Source organism: Aedes albopictus, chromosome 2 (genome assembly GCF_035046485.1).
Source record: "Aedes albopictus strain Foshan chromosome 2, AalbF5, whole genome shotgun sequence".
In the NCBI taxonomy this organism is placed as follows: domain Eukaryota; kingdom Metazoa; phylum Arthropoda; class Insecta; order Diptera; family Culicidae; genus Aedes; species Aedes albopictus.
The window spans coordinates 253,562,089-253,585,547 of record NC_085137.1 but is presented as its reverse complement, the minus strand read 5'-3'; the positions used below and the strand labels follow the sequence as shown (position 1 = coordinate 253,585,547).

The window sequence follows — 23,459 nt, the reverse complement described above, 5'->3', positions numbered from 1 at the left end:
CTTCCAAGGATTTATCCCAAAACTTTCTCAAGGGTAAAGCAAACCACAAAAAATACTCCAGGATTTTTTTTTTGAATATAAGAATTTCTCTCAGAAAATCTTCCTGGAATTTCTTGAGAAAATCTTTTATGCAATTCAGTAATAGGGTGACAAAGGGTATTATCGGCAGGTTTGTTCTCTTCGTCATGGGGGGTTTTTATGGCCCAAATTGCCTGAAATTTGGGCACATAACTCAGCTTGGTTGGGAAGGATGTGATGCCAGCTTTGAGATCAACAGGTTCCAAAAAACCCCAAAGACGAAGAGAACAAAACGGCCGAAAATACGTAAGCTCCCCTATTTATATTATATAACTCATTTCGGTATCATAATGGCCCATTAGTTCATTATGCAACTGAAATGAGTTGCATAATGAAAAATAGTTGCATAATGTTCATTATGCATCTCATTTGAGTTGCACTATGAACATTATGCAACTCAAATGAGTTGTAAAACTCGATTTTTTTCAGCACTCCTCGTATTTATCCTACTCGCCAAGCCTCGCTTGCTAAGTACACGACGCGTGCTGAAAAAAAAAACAACTTTTTGCAACTCGTTACATAAATAACTATTACCAGTTCCTGAAAAAACCTCCCAGATATTTTTGAAGAAATTCTTTGAAGGACTCCTTTTGAAATTCTACGTAGATTTACTTTTGAAAACATCCGGAAAATCCCAGAGAAATTTAGTCAAAAATTCCTCGAGATTTTAGAATGGCCTCTATAAATTTCTTCAAGATCTCCTTAAGAAAGTCTTACTCGGATAGCTTCCAAAAATGTTGCATGGATTCCTTTACAAAACACTTCAAGAATTCCTTTCATAAAATTTTGCATCGATTGTTCCCGAAATTCATCTACGAATTTCTTCAGATTTTTTTTTCATAGAGATTTCTCCAAAAAAATTTCAAAGCATCCATCAAGAAAAACTTCCATGGACATTCTAAAAAATACTCCATGGATTTTTTCAAAGAAATTGATTCACGAATACAATTTAGAACTCCTTCCAAATTTTCTAAGAAGCTTTCTGAAGAATTTTTCTCCAGGGATTGCTTTAGAAATTCTGCAAGATATTATTAAGAAAATTCCCAAGATTTCTTCACATTTCTTTAGATAATTCTTGAAGACATTGTTCTTCCAGAAGTTGCTCCATGGATCTCTTAAGAAAGTCTTAGAAAATACTCTAAGGATTCCTTCAGAATTTTTTATGCAGATTCTTTCAGAGATTCTTATAAGGATTCATCTGGAAGGGCAGGAAGACATTCTTGGAGAGCTTCCGGCAAAAATTCAGATATAGATTTCATCACAAAGTCCGCCGAGTATTTATCTGTGTATATTTTCAGAAATTCATCCAGGTCTTCCTCCAAGCGTACTTCTAGAAATTTTTCTATGGCTTCCTCCAGGAATTCATTAAAACATGTTTAGGATTTTTATTAGGGGATTTCTCCAGGATTTTTTGTACAAAAATGTCTTAAGAGGATTTTTTTTGTATCTGTATTAACGAGATTTTTAGCCCTAGGCTAGTTCATCTCGGGACCCACGATTTACTTTCCTTCCGAAAGAAGAACTCACATTTTGCGAGTTTGTCGGGAGTGAGATTCGATCCCAGGTCCTCGGCGTGATAGTCAAGTGTCTTTAAGGAGGATTTGTTAGGTATTCCTCCGGGGGTTGCCAGGTGTTTCGCCAGGTATTCCTTCTAAAATTTTTTCAGCAAACCTATTTATGGATTTTAAAAAAATATATGTAGAAATTTCCAGATTTTTCTCCAGGAATTCATTTTAAATTCAGGAATTTCCTCTGGATTTTGTTTTTCAGACACTATCTCCGGGATTCCTCCAGTCATGTTTTCGGACAATCCTACATTAATTCCTCTTGTCATTCTTTCAATGATTTTTTTTTTTGCGATTTCTCTTTGGATTGCTCCTGGGTCTCTTTGAGGGATTCGTTCAAATTGTTCCAAGGGACTCGTTTTGAGATTCTTTCAGGGATTACTCCAAAATTCTTATAGATTCTTTAAAGGATTTTTTTTTCAGAATTCTATCTGGAATTTCTCCCGGGCTTCCTTCCTTCATTCTTTTAGGAATTCCTCCCAGTATTCCTTCATTGAGTCTTCCCGGTATACATTCATTGATTCTTCGCGATTTTCCTTGAGTGATTCCTCATGAGATTCTTTTAACGACTCCCCCGATATTCCTCGGGGATTTTTCCCGGGAAAACTTTTGGCATTAATTTAGGTATTCTTTCTACTAGACTTGTTTAGGAATCTTTGGATTATTTTTCCAGAATCCCTGATATTCATTAAGAGGCTTCTTCAGAAATCTTGTCGAGTGCACTCCATAGGTTCTTCTCGTAACTCCTTTCTAGATTTCCTGGGATTCCTCTTAAGATTTTTTTCAGGGATCACTGCAGGAGTTTTTCATGGTTCTTGGCGTATCTATCCTCACCATACACATTCATTCATTCGCTTCCGATCCAAGTGTGTATTTTTTTTTCTCGGCTCGGAACATAAACCACTGCGACCAAAATTTGATCTATTGTGGTATATCCCGTGTCCTTTGTGTAGTGCATGTCGTATTACTGTATCGCCATTGAGAAGTTATAAAGTATTCGGTTTTGTTACAGTAGTCATTTTCAACTTAATCGCAAGGGAGGATTCTGATTGATAGGTTCCGCTTTAAACACGCTCCTTTTTCAGTCAAAATCGGATCCCCTAACGATAAAGTCAAGAAATGATACCGATATTGACCATGCATCGTAACCCTAGTCCTTACTGTTTCAAACTAGAAAACATCGAATAATAGATTAGAAATACTAATCCATTTGTCCTTGTTTCAAGATCTATCTCGGCCACATCTTAAACCGAGACCTTTTACTTTCAACAAGGTGTGAAATGTAATAAGGACGAAAGTGTTTTCCTTTGATTACTAAGTCATGCTGTCACTAGTTGGAAGCAGTTAGAACTAGGGTTCGGTTTGGTAGATCTTTCTCCGCAACGCAACCCAAAAAGGTTTTTTTTTTAATTTCTTTGTATTTGTGAATTTTAACTTATTGCTAATTCTTCACACACCCAAAAAGGTGGTCTACCCACGCTACGGGTTAAAGATCGAGCATATTTCGTTGTTTTTGATGATTATTTCTCTTTCTCTTTTATTACTTTGCACGATATAATAGTCCTGTTCAACGACGTAGGTTGAACTTGCTCGAACTTGCTCCATCCCGCTCTTTCCCGTTTGTTGCCAAATGGGTAAGATTAGGATGGAGCAACTTCGAGTAAGTTCAACCTACGTCGTTGAACAGGACTTATATGTAGCAGCGAAGCAGTGTCAATGTTTGAATTAAGCGATCAAAACAAAAACATTGGACGCCATGTTGAATCGAATGCTGGGTTGATGATTCTGGCCCTTCGTCATCCCCCTGGCAAAAATAAGACGATGATTTTTTTTTGTATGGAGTTTTCATTAACGCGGCCGCGTAAGTGAAAACCGCGTAAAAAAAAGACCTGACTGTAAGTTAAAATACACAGAAATAAAGTTTAAAAGAAGCTTCCAATGTAAACTACCGATGAACAACAGCAAGCAACGAATAACAAATGCCAAGCGAGTAGCGATCGCAATGGAGTTGCGTATTGTTTCAGGACTAGTAAATATCAATAGAATGAGGCGAATATTTATAAGGAACTCTGTGATAATTTCTAGATTTCCTGATAGGATTCGTCCATAAACTACGTAGAATTTTAGAAAGAGAGGTGGTCTGGCCAAAGTCTACGATGCATACAAATGTCGAAAATTTTAACTGGACAATAGTCTACGAGAAGAAGAGAGGGAGCCAGAGATGGCCAAAAATGAATCTACGTTGTTTATGGAGAAATTTGTTAAGTAGTCATCTACAGTATATAGGGTGTTGGACCATATGGGCAGGGGACCTTTTTTGGGCACTTTGCGCTCTTTGTTTACAGATAAAACAAAACAGTTCTGCATCCTACAACCTTTATTTCTTCTTATTCGTTTCAGGCTCATATGAAATTTCCTCCTGATTATCCGTACTCACCTCCGTCAATACGTTTCTTAACAAAAGTATGGCATCCAAATGTATATGAGGTAACAGTAACAGTAAGTTCCCAAAAGTGTCTTGAAAATAACATTTCTCACCCCACTTCTTCAGAACGGCGACCTCTGCATCTCGATCCTGCATCCACCGGTTGACGATCCGCAGAGTGGCGAACTGCCCTGCGAAAGGTGGAATCCTACTCAGAACGTTAGAACCATCCTGCTTTCCGTGATCTCACTGCTCAACGAGCCAAACACCTTCTCCCCAGCAAACGTAGACGCCTCGGTAATGTACCGGAGATGGCGGGATTCGCAGGGTAAAGACAATGAGTACCCCAACATTATTAGGTAGGCGGCTCTGCCCACAGTTAGGTTACATACGACGGACGAAATCGAGTTCTAACGTGTGGATTGCACTTTTAGGAAACAAGCACAAGCCGCTAAAGCTGAGGCAGAAAAAGAAGGTATTATCGTACCCACCACCCTAGAAGAATACTGCATCAAATCCAAAACGAAACCTAGTAGTCAAGAACCTCAGGTAAGTGCAACACAATCTTTGTTCAATGGAATTTACAAGATTTAAAAAAATATACTTGGATCGCCGGGAATGCAACTCAGAAACTGAGAAATCTGAGCCATACAAAATAATTTGGGTTTTTATACACAAAATCTTACATTAAATGGATAGCCCCTAAAAAAGAATTGTACACCGGTTTGGCTCTCCATCCTCGGTCATACCCGATGCTCGCCAGATCACGTTCTTAATGGACCACCTAACTCGCTTCGCTTAATACCTAATTTGCAGGGTTGTTGTCCGGCATTCTTGTTATATGAGCTCGCGGTTTATGCTTCTCCGTCGAGGAGTGTTATAGAGTCATACGACTCATTCGGATGGTTAGCACCGGTAATCACCACGAGCCAAAATCATTTACCATAAATGTTGGCTCTACGATCCCAACTGATACGATTAGTTACCACCCATCATCGAAGAGGCGTAAATCGACATTAAGGAGATTCTGCATCTACTGCAACAATTCAAGTTGTCCACATGGACAGTTTTATATCCTATACATAAAAAAATAATGAAGAGCCATCGCTATGAACACGAGCCTTTTCATCATCTACCCGAGGGTGAGGGAAAGGAATTAGGGATGAGATGGAAAATCCGGACAGGTAGGGAAATAGGAGCGTCGCTAACGCACCTGTCTCTGGAGCCGACCCACTAAACACCTATATTTTACTCGGCGGCGGCGTGACGGCTATTTTTGACCAGCGGCGGCGGCGTTATCGGCGTCACGATGAACTTGTCAGCCGTCAGTAAGGATCCGAGGTGGACGAATTCCTCCACGACCTCGAAAGTATCCCCGTCTATCGTAACATTACTACCCAGACGGATCCGGTCGTGTTCGGTTCCGCCTACCAGCATGTACTTTGTTTTTGAGGCATTTACCACCAGTCCGACCTTTGCTGCTTCGCGTTTCAGGCGGATGTACAGCTCTGCCACCGTTTCAAATGTTCTGGCAATAATGTCCATGTCGTCCGCAAAGCACACAAATTGTCCGGAGGTTTTGATGATCGTTACAAATCCTAATAAAAGTAATATAGGATTTGTGACAGGTTTTGGAACCTTTAACAGCCAGCTGACTTCAAAATGTTGTTTGGGCTCTATTTCCCACGTTTCTCGGGTGATTTTGATTAGTAATTTATTAATGTCATAGTCGCTTTGTCGATTTTTTACCATGTTAGTTGGTCATATTTTCTTTAAATAATGCAATTAAAATCAACCGACGAATTAATAGTGGGAAGGAGATTTGCAGCACTTAATTGTGCTGATAGATTCGAAGCTAACGTGCGAACATTTAAACGCATTGTTGACATCAATGCGTTCGACGTGACATTTCGGGCAAAAGCTGACTGCTTTTTATTAACTGAACAACGTTACTTTTGTATGACTAGGTTGACATTTCTAGGCCACGCATGAGAAAATGACATGGTTTATCGAGATAGGACCGATAGGACAGAACGAATTTGAATATTTTTCATAGTATATGTAGGGGGATGAATACATAATAGTTGACAAGCAATTTTTGTTTTATTACAATCAACTGACCAACTTGGCGAGGCTTGCTTACATAACAACTGACAATAAACAAACCTATTTTCCTTGACTTTCTACGCAATGGACATCCGACCAAACACACGTGTTTTCGTTAATCTCCTAGGCATTATTAAGACATGACGTATGTGCATGACGAAACAACTAGCAGGACACAGTTCCAGACGTCTCTTTTTAATAACGACATTCAGCATATTTCCAATAAAACTACACTTCAATAAAGCAAAGACAAAGCTGCTATGATAGAACAGATCAGAATGACTTAATTGACTATTACCTTGGAGATCTACTTCGAATAACTGCCAAATTGATAAGAACCTAACTAAATACATGGACCATACTACAAAAAACCAATTGACAAAAAGAAAAAAAAGGGGAAACTTATTAAAACTATTTTTGTTCAACGCAGGCCAAAACAGTGTCGACTTGGGCCACGATATGCCTACGTACTTCTGTGTGTTGAAACAAAAATAGAGGCTCCTAGAAGCAAATGTAGGGAAAGGGTGCGGTGTAGAACATAAGCACAGTGTTGCTACCGCCGTAATCCCTTTAAAAAAAAAAAAAAAAGATTTTGTGAAAATCGTTCCCCGGCTTTTGAGCCCGGCTCGTCGCATCACATCTTCCAGAGCGATGTAGGCATGAGAGTCCGTCGCCTTGTCGCAGTCCCCGGCGAGATTCGAATGAACTGGATAGTTCACCCGAAATCCTTACGCAGTTTTGCACACCGTCCATCGTTGCTCTTATCTTATCAGTCTAGTCAGCTTCCCGGGAAAGCTGGTCTCGTCCATAATTTTCCATAGCTCTGTGCGGTCGATACTGTCGTATGCCGCTTTGAAGTCGATGAACAGGTGATGCGTTGGGACCTGGTATTCACGGCATTTCTGGAGGATTTGCCGTACGGTGAAGATCTGGTCCGTTGTCGATCGGCCGTCGATGAAACCGGCTTGGTAACTTCCCACGAACTCATTTACTTTAGGTGATGATCTGGGATAGCACTTTGTAGGCGGCATTCAAAATGGTGATCGCTCGAAAGTTCTCACACATTAACTTCTCGCCTTTCTTGTGGATGGGACAGATTATTCCTTCCTTCCACTCCTCCGGTAGCTGTTCGGTTTTCCAGATCTTGACTACTAACTGGTGCAGACAGGTGGCCAACTTTTCCGAGCCCATTTTGATGAGTTCTGCTGCGATACCGTCCTTATCAGGTATCAGGTATCAGTAGGTCGGCTCTAGAGGCACGTTCTCCTCCATTCGGGAAATTTGTGCCATCGCCATGAACACGAGCCTATTCATCATTTACCTGACGGAGAAGGGAAAGAAAAAGGATAGGACATGGGAAAGGACAGGTAAGGGAATAGGGTCGTCATACTCGCAAAAGCGTACCACAATGGGTTCACATAGCGTCCTGAAAAGGACACTGTAATAACGCATAAGCGTGCCACAATGGGTTCAAACAGCGCCCTGAGAAGGGCACTGTGATATGATATATGATATTGTTCTACCATCTATTGTAGCAAGGCAGCTGCCTATAGCACTGGAATAATCTGAAAAGCGATTTGATCAAGATTGTGCTGTTGTTAGTGGTCAGTCATTCTCCTGTATGAAGGGCCAAAAAGGGTTGTGCGAACCCGCAAGCAGAGACACTTGCGCGAAACCCGCGTCAGGGGAAAAGAATCTCCTTCCAGAAGAAAGTTCTCACGAACAACTGCAAAATCAAGCCCTCGATTGACAGAATACTCCCAATAGATGGGGTCGAAGAGCCCGCCCTCAATCCACGAAATGTTAACAACAAGGAGGAGGCAGTTCCAAGCTCCTGTCCAAATCGTTTCAATCGGGTGCCCTGATGGTCCCTCCCTTTCCCAATATATGATGAGATATGTATATGTAATGTATGTCAGTGTGTGTTGTGTATGTTTTGTTATACATTTGTTTAAAAAACAATCATAATCATAATTAATAAGCATTTATAAACAAAACATTTACCTGATTACTCCTGAAATAAAATGTGGATTAGCAACAAAACATTGAAAAAAGCACATCAAATCTCGATCCTGGAATGTCTGCTCACCACTGATCGGCCACTTTAGGCATGAAAACATTAATAAGATCGAAATTTGATGTGGTGGTAGATCTTACGCCGCAACGCACCATTCTAAGGTGATCTACCCACGTTACGGGGTAGCGCCCTGAGAAGGGCACTGTGATAATGCATAAAGCGTAAAGAGAGCCTATAGCTCTTTACCACAGCTGGTCAAGAACAACAGAACATCCTGAAGATTCAGGTTTCTGAAGTCAGTTTCACTTAATAAGTGTTTCCCGAGTACTCGGAAACGCAATTGCGCAAAAGCTGGACAGTTACATATTAAATGATACGAAGTTCCATAATCGGATTCACAGCTATCACATGCAAATGAATCAGCTTGCTGAATATTCGCCATGTGATAACTGAGTCGGCAGTGGCCAGTCAATGCTTTGACCAGCATGCTGCAATTCTGCTTTGACAGATTTGTTAGATACTTTGCCACCCCTAGAGATGGCTCAGTACAATACAATTTTGTTTGACGACATGACTCCAAACTATTCCAGTATTGTTTGTGTTGAGTGGCAGCCCAGGTGTCAATCTGAAGCTTCACCCAACACTTGGATACCGGAATAGCTGGCTCAGGGCCAATGAAGTCATGTGATGCTCCAGTGCGAGCTAACTCATCAGCCAATTCATTTCCAGCGATGGAAGAATGGCCAGGTACCCATACAAGGTGAACAGCGTTTGCTGAATTCAGCTCCTCAATTTGAGTTCGACAAGCGATAACTATCTTCGACCTGGAGTTGGCCGAAGCAAGTGCTTTAATAGCAGCCTGGCTATCTGAACAGAAGTATATTACTTTGCCCATTACGTGCTGCTGAAGTGCTGATTGCACTCCGCACATAAGAGCAAAGATTTCGGCCTGAAAAACGGTGCAGTGTCTGCCAAGTGAATAAGACTGATACAGCCTTAGCTCACGAGAATAAACACCAGCACCTGCTCGACCTTCGAGAAGGGAGCCATCAGTGTAACATACGATGCCGTCTGAAATACTTCTCTCCAGATAACCAGATGTCCACTCTTCCCGGGAAGGGAATTTCGTGGAAAATGTCCTATATGGAAAATTACAAGCAATTGTAAGATCATTTGGAGCAAGGACAACTTTGTCCCAATTCACCAAGAGTGGAAACAACGAGGTGTGTGTTGAACTGCGGTTCACAGGAGTTTCCTCTAGTAAACCGAGTACCCATAGGCGGTAAGTGCAAGAAAGTGCTTCTTGTTTGAGATGAATGTGTAGTGGGGCAACGTCAAAGAGAACTTCGAGCGCTGCCGTGGGAGTTGAAGAGAACGCTCCAGACATCGCCATTAAGCACATCCTTTGGAGATGGCCTAACTTTGATTGGACCGTTCTCACTTCGCCCTTTTGCCATCACACAAGACATCCATAGGCCAATATTGGCCGAACAACAGTTGTGTAGATCCATTTGATATACTTGGGTTTAGACCCCAAGTTGTACCAAAGGTTCGCCGGCATTGCCCGAAGGCCATACAAGCTTTCTTGATTCTAAACTCAATGTGAGGTGTCCAGGAAAGCTTGGAATCAAGAATGACTCCAACGTACTTTACCTGTTCAGTCACATTGATTTCAGAATCAAAGAGACGTAAAGTTCGAACACCATTACGGTTGCGCTTTTCCGTGAAAAGAACAATAGATGTTTTACTCGGATTTACCGAAAGGCCATATTGGCGACACCAACCCTCAACTACCTGAAGAGCGTTTTGCATCAGGTCGAAAAGGGTGCTGATGCACATACCGACTAACAATGTTAGGTAGTCGTCGGCAAAACCATAAGTAGGAAAACCGCTATTATTGAGTTGCCTCAATAGCGTATCTGCTACGAGATTCCATAAAAGTGGTGATAAGACTCCCCCTTGGGGGCATCCACAAACACTCAATTTCCTAATCGCCGCTTGACGCAATGTCGAGAAGAGATGTCGGTTTTTGAGCATTTGGTGAATCCAATTGGAAATCATTGGAGATATACCATGACCCCGTGCGGCTTCCAATATGGCATCGAAAGGCACGTTGTCAAAGGCACCCTCGATATCTAAGAAAACACCCAAACAAGATTGCTTTTGAGCGAATGCCTTCTCGATATCGTAAACAACTTTGTGTAAAAGAGTCACAGTGGACTTTCCAGATTGGTAAGCATGTTGGTTCACATGAAGAGGCACATTGGCCAGATGAACATCACGGATGTGATGATCGACTATGCGTTCTAAGCATTTCAGAAGAAAAGAGGTCAAACTGATAGGTCTGAAGCTCTTTGCTTCTTCATACGACGCGCGACCCACTTTCGGAATAAACTTCACAGTAATATCCCGCCAGGATTTGGGAATATACCCTGTAGCAAAACTGCAAACAAGTAGTTGTTTCAAAACATGTTTGAAATGATCAAATCCCTTCTGAAGCAAAATAGGATAAATCCCATCTGCCCCAGGAGATTTGAAAGGAGCAAAGCTATTAAGTGCCCATTCAATCGATTCTAAAGTTATGATACTCCGAGCCGAAGCTAAAGAATCATAACTACAAGAAAAGACATCAGGTTCATCCGAAGATGTAATATCCACACATCCGGGGAAGTGTGTACTGAATAAACATTCTAAAACTTCCTCATCAGAGGAAGTGAAATCACCATTTGGCAAACGAAGTTCGTTCACTTGAAAATCCTTAGATTTTGCAAGGATTTTGTTCAATCGACTGGCTTCACTCAGACTGGAAACATTTGTACAAAGGTTTTTCCAGCCGGATCGTTCAGCAGACCGAAGAGCTTTCTGGTAGGCCTTGCGAGCCGACCTGAAAGCCTCCGATCCAGCCGAACGTCGTCTGTTCCAACTCTTTCTACATTGTTTCCTGAGCTTCGCCAGATCGGAGTTCCACCAAGGGGTTCCTCTTGTGGTCTTCACAGACCGCAAAGGGCAGGCTTCTTCAAAAGCTTCCATGATGAAGGCCGTTGTAGTATCAACGGCATCATCTAAATCACTTGGAGTGTCAATTGATGGTGAGTATCCATGAAATTTGGCTGCAACCAAATCGGTAAAGAGATCCCAGTTGGTTGACCGGGGATTCCTGAAACGCAAAGTTTGCGAAGTAACATTCACATGTTCAAACAAGATGTAACGATGGTCAGATAAAGATTCTTCATCTGACACATGCCAATTGGTCAGCTCATGACTAATTCTGCTAGAGCAAAGCGTTATGTCTAACACTTCCTCTCTACCAGATACCATAAAGGTTGGGCGGTTGCCTATGTTAAGTAATCCAAGATCTGTACTACTCAAGTATTCCATCAAACTGGAGCCTCTCAAATTGATGTCTGAGCTGCCCCAGATTATATGGTGAGCATTAGCATCACTACCAACAATTAGCGGAAGGCCTTTTGAAGTGCAGTATGCAATGACTTGCTTGAAAGCATCCGTAGGGGATGGTTCATCATGCGGTAAATAAACCGAACAATAAACGTATTTCCTGTTGAGGTTTCCAACAGATACATCTATTGTGATAGCACATACATCTCTGGTAGTTAGTTCAGAGATGAGTGTAGCAACGATTGCGTTGTTGACAAGCACACATGCTCGAGGCATGACACGTGAGTTTGCCATTTCATTTTTACTGAAAGTAGCAAACACCGGATTCACAAGGTTTCCTAAATAGAAATTCCCCTTACGAAAGTAAGGTTCTTGGACTAACGCCACTTGGGCTGTACCATTTTGCATAAGTCTACAAAGATTGATCGTTGCTGTTCTTTTGTGCTGAAGATTGATCTGAGCTATCCTAACCGTAGCCACTACCCAAACTAGGCAAGATTAAACTCTTAACAATCACAGCACAAAAAAGAACAGCAACAATAAAGCCAGATCGGTATCGATTTGAGTGCGCCAAAGGCGAGGATGCACAGAATACACTGTGTAAAACGCATAATGCGAAACCATATAGGTGAAAATTTAAACTAATTAATAACATCTTCATAATCCCGCCCTTATTCAGCCTCAAGTATGAGATTGAAGAAGGGCAGCTGACTGTCTCGGAGAAACACAAGGTCCACCGCGCTATTGCTCCGGTTAGCACAGTAAGGGCAAATACTGTGGAGGGTGCCCTGGTACTCCACAGGCTCCGTTTGCGGTTAGGTTTTTATTAGACCCCCCTAGCCATTCATTCCTAGGCACGGTAAGCGTAAAGCCGCATAACACCATGAATTAGGGGTCACCTGATTAGTGGATTTCTACCACTGGAACAGGCGGTCCGTAGTGCTATTCTTAGCCAGTTGAACTAACCGCTACCGACACTACACAGCTATCTAGGCTGATCGGGAAAAGAAGTACGGTGAAGATCTGGTCCGTTGTCGATCGGCCGTCGATGAAACCGGCTTGGTAACTTCCCACGAACTCATTTACTTTAGGTGATGATCTGGGATAGCACTTTGTAGGCGGCATTCAAAATGGTGATCGCTCGAAAGTTCTCACACATTAACTTCTCGCCTTTCTTGTGGATGGGACAGATTATTCCTTCCTTCCACTCCTCCGGTAGCTGTTCGGTTTTCCAGATCTTGACTACTAACTGGTGCAGACAGGTGGCCAACTTTTCCGAGCCCATTTTGATGAGTTCTGCTGCGATACCGTCCTTACCAGCCGCTTTGTTGTTTTTGAGCTGGCGGATGGCATCCTTAACTTCCCTCAGCGTGGGAGTTGGTTCGTTCCCGTCCTCTGCTGCACCAACATAGTCATTTCCTCCGCTGCCTTGGTCCTCCGTGCCTACATTCTCTTTGCCATTCAGGTGCTCGTAGAAGTAGTGCTTCCACCTTTCGATCACCTCACGTTTGTCCGTCAGGAGGCTCCCGTCCTTATCCCTGCAGATTTCGGCTTGCGGCACGTAGCCTTTGCGGGATGCGTTGAGCTTCTGGTAGAACTTGCGTGTTTCCTGTGAACGGCACAGCAGTTCCATTTCCTCGCACTCCGCTTCTTCCAGGCGGCGCTTTTTCTCCCAGAAGAGACGGGTCTGCTGCTTCCGCTTCTGTCCGTATCGCTCCACATTCTGTCGGGTTCCATGCTGCAGCATTACCGCCCGCGCTGCATCCTTCTCCTCCAGAACCGCTCTGCACTCCTCGTCGAACCAATCGTTTCGTCGACTCCGTTCTTCGTACCCGATAGTGCTCTCGGCTGCGTTGTTGATGGCTGCTTTCACTGTCCTCCAGCAGTCCTCTAGAGGGGCCACATCGAGTACACCCTCGTCCGGCAACGCTGCCTCGAGATTCTGCGCGTATGCGGTGGCGACATCCGGTTGCTTCAGTCGCTCTAGATCGTACCGGGGCGGCCGCCGGTAATGTACGTTGTTAATGACGGAGAGTTTTGGCCGCTAGTTTAGGTAACCATCACCAGGTAGTGATCAGAGTCGATATTAGCGCCACGATAGGTCCTGACGTCGATAATGTCGGAGAAGTGCCGTCCATCAATCAGAACGTGATCGATTTGCGATTCCGTTTTTTGCTGTGATCTCCAGGTGTAACGATACGGGAGGCTGTGCTGGAAGAAGGTGCTACGAATGGCCATGTTCTTGCAGGCGGCGAAATCGATGAGGCGTAGGCCATTTTCGTTTGTCAGCTGGTGGGCGCTGAACTTTCCAATCGTCGGTCTGAATTCCTCCTCCTGGCCTATCTGAGCGTTTAGATCCCCTATGATGATCTTGACGTCGTGGTTTGGGCAGCGGTCGTACTCGCGTTCGAGCTGCGCGTAAAATGCGTCTTTGTCATCATCAGTGCTTCCGGAGTGAGGGCTGTGCACGTTTATTATGCTAATGTTGAAGAATCGGCCCTTGATCCTCAACCTGCACATTCTTTCGTCGATCGGCCACCAACCGATCACGCGCCTCTGCATGTCGCCCATATGGTATGATTACCTCTAAACGTTCGCACCATAGATCCTGTCCAACACACCTCCTGCAGCGCTACGATTCCGAACCCGCGGTCCTTCAGTATATCGGCGAGTATGCGGGTGCTCCCGATGAAGTTGAGAGATCTGCAGTTCCACGTACCGAGCTTCCAATTGCAAGTCCCTTTTCGTCGCTGTGGTCGTCGCCATTGGTATCGGTTCGCATTCTTCTCTTGTTGATTTTCCGGTGCTAGTCTTTTTTACGGCTGGCTCGCAGGGCCTGACACCAACCCACTAACCCAGGGAGCTGGGCTTACCTTCCCGGAAGCTACGGGTTCTGCATTGGCATTTCATCCAACTACAGTGCTAAATAACTAGGCTCGAGCGCCAGTCTTCGCCGGGGGTGGTGTTTTTAATGGGCGCCCAAGAGATAATATTTTACCTGAGCTTCCACCCCAGTTGGAACCTGGTATTCACGGCATTTCTGCAAAATTTGCCGTACGGTAAAGATCTGGTCCGTTGTCGACCGGCCGTCGATGAAGCCGGCTTGATAACTTCCTGTTGTGGTAGTGTAATACCACCTTTAATGGAAATGAGTTCTGAGAGGAGTTGCTCAGAATCTTAGAAATAGCAATGTATCCGAATAGGTGAAATAAAAGAGAAATGTTTTATCTGTTGACTGAAACAGACGTGTTTTATTTAAATGTCGTCGCGTTGCTCCTTTGGTTATAACATTTCCCACGAACTCATTTGTTTTACACACCAAATTTTCAATCTTTGTTCCAGCAATCTTTTTTGCTGGACATTAACCAGCAATGTATTGTTTTACTGATACTCAGCATGTGCTTCGACAAATTGCTGCAATTCAGTTTAATTATTTACTGGAAGTGTTTCAGCAACACATTTTTTGCTGAAAATCAGTAATTCGTTTGACAATCGGCAACTAATCTGACATTTCGCCGAAAATCAGCAAAAATAATTACTGAACGTTTTTCAGTAAACTATTTTTTACTGAACACCAGCAAACTTTCTAGCTGTCACTTGAAAACGTCAAAGTAATGCATTTCCCGCTTCTTGTACCAGTCGCGCGTTTCATGTGGTGTTGTTTGTGCAAGTTTTATCCGAAATTCTAGAATTGTACAAAATAAATACAAAATTTACAGTTTTCGTTTAGCCAATGCTGAAATAAGAGTTGGTAGGTATGTTTTTTTCTTCAAGACGTTAACAGTTTTTTGACATATTTATTTTGTTTTCAGGATAAAGCCGCTAACTTGGGGAGCGTGCCTAAAACATCCGGCACTTGCTGCACAAACGAAGATATTTTCGTCTGTGCTTGCTTTTCAAAATGTACATGAAAAATATTATCGATATTTAATAGCAAACGAACATTTAATAAATAAATGGAAAGAGGCAAACGCTTATTTTATTTTATTTAGAATAAAAATAAACGTCCATAACATCAACAACCAAAAATCTCTTCAGTAGCTATTTACTGATCATCCAGTAAATCATCACTAATTTTACGGTTGTTCAGCAAAAAAAAAACTGTCAAAAAATTCTCATCCCAATTACTGAAAAATCAGCAAATTGAATCTTGCTTTACTGGTTATTCAGCAGCAGAACTGTCACTCGATGCAAATTCGCTTTGCTGGATATTCCAGCAGTTTTTGTATTGCTGGACTTGCAGCACAAAAAAAATCAGCAAAAATTTGCTGATTTCCAGCTATAAAACTTTGGTGTGTAGGTGACAGACGACGGAAGATGGTCTGGGATAGCACTTTGTAGGCAGCATTCAAAATAGTGATCGCCCTGAAGTTCTCACATTCCAAATGGCGTGAATGGGGCAGATTACCCCTTCCTTCCACTCTTCCGGTAGCTGTTCGGTTTCCCAGATCCTGACTATCAGCCGATGCAGAGAGGTGGCCAATTTTTCTGGGCCTATCTTGAGGAGTTCAGCTGCGATACCATCCTTACCAGCTGCTTTGTTGGTTTTGAGCTGGTGAATGGCATCCTTAACTTCCCTCAGCGTGGGAGTTGGTTCATTTCCGTCCTCCGCTGCACTGGCGTCGTCGTTCCCTCCGTTGCCGTGGGCTCCCGTGCCTACGTTCTCCACGCCGTTCAGGTGCTGATCGAAGTGCTGCTTCCACCTTTCGACCATCTCACGTCCGTCCGTCAAGAGGCCTCCGTCTTTATCCCTGCATATTTCGGCTCGCGGCACGGAGCCGTTACGGGATGCGTTGAGCTTCTGATAGAACTTCCGTGTTTCTTGGGAACGGCACAGCAGTTCCATATCTTCACACTCCGCTTCTTCCAGGCGGCGCTTTTTCTCCCGAAAGAGGCGGGTCTGCTGTTTCCGCTTCTGTTTATAACGTTCCACATTCTGTCGGGTCCCTTGCTGCAGCATTACCGCCATCGCTGCGTTCTTCTCCTCCAAAACCGTTCTGCACTCTTCGTCGAACCATTCGTTCCGTCGATTCCGTTCCACGTACCCGGTGGTGCTCTCGGCTGCGTCGTTGATGGCTACTTTCACTGTACTCCAGCAGTCCTCTAGAGGGGCCTCATCGAGCTCGCCCTCGTCTGGCAACGCAGCCTCGAGATTCTGCGCGTATGCTGAGGCGACATCCGGTTGTTTCAGTCGCTCAAGGATTTTACCCTGGCGGTCGCCGGTATCGTACATTGTTGATGACGGAGAGTTTTGGGCGCAGTTTAACCATCACCAGATAGTGGTCAGAGTCGATGTTGGCGCCACGATAGGTCCCGACGTCGATAATGTCGGAGAAGTGCCGTCCGTCAATCAGAACGTGGTCGATTTGAGATTCCGTCTGCTGTGGTGATCTCCAGGTGTAACGATAAGGGAGGCTGTGTTGGAAAAAAGTGCTACGTATGGCAATATTTTTGGAGGCGGCGAAAACAATGAGTCGTAGGCCGTTTTCGTTCGTCTGCTGGTGGGCGCTGAACTTACCAATTGTCGGTCTGAATTCCTCCTCCTGGACTACCTGAGTGTTCAAATCTCCTATGATGATCTTGACGTCGTGACTTGGGCAGCGATTGTACTCCCTTCGAGCTGCGCGTAAAATGCGTCCTTGTCATCATCAGTGCTTCCGGAATGTGGGCTGTGTACGTTTATTATGCTGAAGTTGAAGAATCGGCCTTTGATCCTCAACCTGCACATTCTTTCGTCGATCGGCCACCAACCGATCACGCGCCTCTGCATATCACCCATCACTATGAAAGCTGTTCCCAGCTCGCGTGTATTGCCGCAGCTCTGGTAGATGGTATGATAACCTCTAAACGTTCGCGCCATGGATCCTGTCCAACACACCTCCTGCAGCGTTACGATGCCGAACCCGCGGTCCTTCAGTAGATCGGCGAGTATGCGGGTGCTCCCAATGAAGTTGAGAGATCGGCAGTTCCACGTACCGAGTTTCCAATCGCAAGTCCTTTTTGTTCGCTGGGGTCGTTGCCGTTGGTCTCGGTTCGAATTATTCTGTTGCTGATTTTCCGTTACAATGGTTTTTTACGGCTGGCTCGTAGGGCCTGACACCAACCCCCTACTTTCCGGAGGACCATAGTGCACAGTTGAGCTTAGAGTCCTTCCCTGGCACTCGGACGTAGATCAGCCGCCCCTAACATGGGCATCAGACGCTGTTGTGAGCCACTCCTCCTGGAGAACAGACGCACAGGTTTGCCGAAGCAAACCCCCCCCCCCTTCCCTGTCAGCCTACGACCAAAGTTCCCACCGTGGTTGGTTACCCGATCTTCCCTAAGGTTGCTCATAGTTTCCGGCCGGTACCGCGAGGAGGTAGGGATAGGAGTTGCTGGGCAGTTGGTTTGAAGAGTTTGATATGGCTCATAATTGAAAAAATAGTAGTTGATACCCTAAGGAACAACTTTGTAGAAGACCATATAATGATAAAACTTAATTTAGTTGCGGTTTCAGCTAACGAGAGCATGGTGAGGATTTACTCTCGGTTGTTACATGCAGCACGTGTGTGCCATTCGAAACTTGCGCGCTTCATCATAGGCGGCTATGTTGTCCTTTATTTCAATTGCTTACGCACGTGGGCGGGTATCGAGACAATGAAGAATTACATAGCTGCCTATGATGTAGCGCGCCAGTTTTACCATTATATGGTCTTCAACAAAGTTGTTCCTAAACTACAAAGTTGTTGAAACCCTAAACTACTATTTTTTCAGTTATGAGCCAAATCAAACTCTTCAAACCAGCGTGCTGAATGAGAGACTGGAGGTCATCCAATTTCCCATATATTTGGACTAAAGATCCCATACAAACCTTCAACTCATTTGAGCTAGCTCAGTTTTAAACCGATTGAGCTGAAACTTTCACAGGTTGTTCTTCTCATACATAGGCACGATTCTAGAGGGTGCCCCGTGTATTTTCCCAACTTCTGTTTCTCGCCATACAAATGTGGGCCGGTCTAGTACCCATTACCACGGTGAATGGTGACCTATCATGGAATCAGGCTACCTTACTACCCTCTACTAATTGTACTATATCATAAAATTTTGTGATTTTTTTTCTACTTTTGTGGATATTACTTTAATTTTAATCTATAACGAAGGCATTTAACAGCGGCATCAACAATGTTTATAAGATTGGTGTCAAATGCATGCCCTTATTCGCCTAAATCCTAAATCCTCTTAGATCCACGGTGACTGGTGACTTGACGGCAGTGGTGGAAAGCATCATGCGCTTGACGTGTTTTTTGGTTCGCATCAAACACAATCTTTGCTCACGCGCTCGCGAACCCAAAAAGAGAGAACGGTTCACGATTTCCCGGATCGACGAACCAACACAAAACAAATGTCGAACGAGCAGAATCGCAGTTGGTTCGCCAGAAGCATCACAATGTAGAACACTTGGTTTGTTGCCATTTTTTGTACACTTAAAGGTAATTAGTTGGGTGTTTTTCGATTATACTGATCAGGTATCATTCCAATAAATGATACCTACGAAAAAGTTTACCAACATTTGATTTCATTACGGAAATATCGGCCGCGAACCTCTAAAATAAAAAAGCATCGCGCTTGCAAAAGATGCGATGCACTCGTTGGCGTTCGTGTCGTACGATCGTGAGCCACAGACGTACGAACACCATCGCACAGCAAAGGTTTGCGATGCGATGGCATTTTTTTGTAGCGCGTAAGCACACGTTCGCGATCAATTTCCACCACTGCTTGACGGTACATTTCACACTAATCAAATCCATTTTGTTTAACTGTTGTGAAACAGACGCCGCTGCGAAGTCGTGAGCCAAATTCGAATGTGATTATAATGATTTTTGGCCGAGTCTAAATGGGTGCAAATGTCGCAATATTGTTCATACACTAAAATAAATTTGGTTGTGGAAATTACCGATTTCATAGTGAAATTAATAACTGTACCTATGGTTTTCAACCGACAATAATTTCCAATTAATTCTAAAACAATGCCAATTTAACTAGCAGTGCAGTTAACATTATCAAAAATAATCGTAATTTAACAGCTGGGTATTGTATTTTTGGTCATACTGTGTTGTAAGATGCATATCCTTGAAAATTGCACAATGTTTTGTTGTTGAGACGATTACGCTTTTATTCATATTTACTGCAATTCATTGTAACTTCAATCATATTTCAGTAAACTTCACAGATTTTGTTGTTGATTGAAAATCATATGTACCGCAAACCGGGGTGAAATTTTTTATTTGGGTACTATATTGTAATTGCATACCAAGAACTTCTAAGCGTCGCAATGATCTCAAAACTTCTTACCTCATCTAATTCATAAATGTCTAGAGATGAGTTTAGACTCTTATTTGTTTAGAAAAAAGTTAGTTTTGCCTTATTTTTTTTAGGAATTTGCAATATATTTCTCACCTAGCTGAAATCATTGCTTCTAAACAATCAATTGCCACTAGGACTTCCCGTATTTTTTTTTTGTTTTAGCATTTTTGTGGAGCCTTGGTTGAAAAGTTATGAAGCTATTCTGAGAAGGAACAAGTTTAAATAAGTTCTTTTTTTTTGACGAAAAAGTCGTTTATTGTAACAGAATCACTTACAGGGGATGGCCAAAATGTTTGGGATAGGCAACTTTTTTTCTCCCACAAAAAAATTCAACATGCTGTAACTTTTCATAGAGTGCATCAAAAAATCTCAAATTTTGACTGTTTGTCAACCTATTATGTGTGCATCATTGGTACAAATTTGGGCTCGATTGATTAATTTTTCGCGAAGTTAGAACCGTTTGGGTAAAACACTATTATTTAGACATCTAATTTTTGAACTGTCATATCTCGGAAACCAGTGAACCGAATTGAATGATTTTTTTAACGTATATCAACAATATATTGATACTTAATACGACGTTATAAAATGTAATTTTTTCTCACGGCGAATTAAGTTATACCGGATTGAAATTTTTACCCATAGAGAGGAAAGTTAGTCAAATTTACAATACCACACAAAAATTACTAAATGTGTTCTTCCTTCAATCTAAATAGGCTCTAATATATCTTGTTAGAGAAAACTTGAGAACAGAAGTGAAAAATCTTTGAATATCAGCACTAAAATTTATTGACATTGATGTAAAAAAAATACACCTTTTTTGAGAAAAATCCAAAAACTGTCAATCCATGATAACTTTTTTCAACGTTTAAAAAGTACCTATGTTTGAATAGTTTGGAAAGCATTTACATATTGTTAGTGTACGTTCAAAATTTCATTCAATTCGGTTCACTGGTTTCCGAGATATGACAGCTCAAAAATGAGTTGTCTGAAAAATAGTGTTTTACCCGAACGGTTCTAACTTAGCGAAATATTAATCAATCGAGCCCAAATTTGTACCAATGATACACACATAATAGGTTGACAAACAGTCAAAATTTGAGATTTTTTGATGCGCCCTATGAAAAGTTATAGCTTGTTGGACATTTTTGTGAGAGAAAAAAAAGTTGCCTATCCCAAACATTTTGGCCATCCCCTGTATTTCAAAGGAAATTGCGTACCTTTAAGCGTTAAGGGGAAAATTTCAAAATTTTATTTTGCATTTTGAGTGTTAAATTCACTAGTTGTAAGAGTTTTGACGCATTATTCGGGTTTAGTAGTACAAAATTAAGTGGATAAGGAAATTTTTCATTTTAATCGATGCTTAATTGTATAGGGTAGAAGCTTCAGTTTTGGCCAGTCCGGAGTTTTGGCCATAGTGCGGTATTGAGCCTGTTGCGATCTAAATCGACGTAAATTTATTTTTTACTAGTAGATCCTAATACAATATGATAATTACAGCTGTGAAAACCACACATTTTGATTAAAAACTGGAAGAAAAAAATATATTTCCTTAAAAAATCTGCTCCCATATATCTATTTTGGCCAGGGTACTTCTAATTTGGCCACTCCCATAAGAAATACACATGATTGGCCAAAATAGAAACCAAACTTAAGAATATGGCCAAAACTGCGGCAGAGCTTCTATTTTGGCCAGCGCCACTTTTAATACAAAAATCAAGTTCTGCATTTTTCCTTCAAAATATAGATTGAAACCTTTCTTTTGACGCATTGGTTGTTTTCATAGGATTATTGGTTAGTTTTATAAAAATAATTTCCCTTAGACTGGCCAAAACCGGTGCCCGCACCCTACTGATCAATTTCGCCCCAAAATGGCATCTTTAATTTTCTGATTTCTGATTAAGAGTTTAAATTTGTTGAACAAAATTCTGTGACATGGTTACATGGAGATCCACGGGTACTGCTTTTCCAGAAATTCTTTTGCCAATTTTGAATAGCCACTAATTTTATTCGCAAAATTTGTTTTAAAGTGATCATTTTGACCCCGGATTACGGTACGATTATTATTTTACTATGGAATCGATACTTTCCACAACAAAATTTATTCCAGTTTACACGGAGAAAAAACAATGCTCAAGATTGCCAAGGTTGCTTTATGTACGCTGGTTAAAACAAACTGTTGCTTATACTCTGCAAAATTTGGCAATTTCAACCAATTGGCTTCTTTAGTGGTGTTGAGATAATTCCATAGTCTGAATCTGCATGTCAAACTGAGCCGAAATCCAAATGTTCATCAATTTTGGTGCCGGAAAACTATTTAAAAATCAATTTATTCCGTGTTGTCCGTTGCCTAATGTTGGTTAATGTTCAGTCTGTGCAACCTCTGGTTGAAGACGGTGTAGTGTCTTTTTTAAAAATCAATTTGAAGTTTGTATGGGAGCGGTTTATCGAACCACCCCTCGTCGCATTTTGTACTAGGCGGAGCTGTAAGCAGTTGTCCAGCTGTTAAAAGGCGATTTCAAAAAACCTCTTGAAATTGATTTTAGGTTCTTGTACCGACTTTTCGAACCCTTTAAGCAGAATACTCTCATCGAATGAGTGTAATCAGTTTTGGACCTTTTCATTCCGCCCTATGTCCTAGCGCGGAATTAAAAGGTACAAAACTGATTCCACCCATTCGAAGTTAATTTTAGGTACCAAAATAAAGTTCTAAAAATCTGAAAAAAATCATAGCGGCTCAGAAAAAGATGCTCTTTCGTTTAAAAATAAAAAAAATCATTGAATTTTACAAAATTTAAAAACTTAATTCTTTGTTTGAAACAATTAAATCCATGATTACATCATTTACACGCAGAGAAATAAATCGTAAACACAATTAAATTCTAGCTTAAATCGACCAATTTATCAGTTTACTATAGCTGTGAAGAATTAGCATTAAGTTAAAATTCACAAATACAAAGAAATTTTAAAAAAAGTTTACTATAGCGACAAACTGATTTGTAGTTTTTTTTATTAAGAGATTTTACCCTCTACGGGCATTCATCTCTATACTGTTTCATACTACAAACATTTTCTTTTGTCGAAATTTTTGATAGTTTGTTAGAACAAACAGAGATTCGGTAGTTTCAATATAAAATAACGGCTTGCTTTAAACGACTGCAGTTTTGCTACTTACAAAGCCGGAATGTGATTGTGTTGGTGACGGCAGCTCCAGCAGCAGTTCGGAAATCTATGTTTAGTCACTCGGCAGGCGGATGCAAAGGAGAACGAATAAAAAAGACAAAAAGGCGAAATCGACCATTTTTTTGTGGATGCTGTTTTAAGTACCTATGCGTTATCCATCACGACCAAAACTGCACTTGGAAGTTGGGGTGATGGATTTTCTACACTTTCATCGTTGTGCCGATTTTGGGGTAATAATTTTAAAGATGTGTGAGTGCTTCCGGGTCATGTTTGTGGTCTCCATTTTGTAGAAACAAGTTTTTAACGTTACACGGAATGGTTATAATTGGTTGTTTTTATCGATAAA

General features: G+C 41.9%; 1 protein-coding gene across 1 annotated transcript in view; it reads left to right on the top strand.

The window, feature by feature from the left end:
* The window catches only part of LOC109427892 (ubiquitin-conjugating enzyme E2 R2), a 72,061-nt gene that overhangs the window by 29,586 nt on the left and 19,016 nt on the right, over window positions 1-23,459 (top strand). Inside the window, exons 4-6 of the mRNA XM_062851576.1 lie at window positions 4,044-4,130; window positions 4,195-4,427; window positions 4,503-4,617. Of these exons, the coding sequence (XP_062707560.1) occupies window positions 4,044-4,130; window positions 4,195-4,427; window positions 4,503-4,617 (435 nt within the window). The remainder of the gene's footprint in view (window positions 1-4,043; window positions 4,131-4,194; window positions 4,428-4,502; window positions 4,618-23,459) is intronic.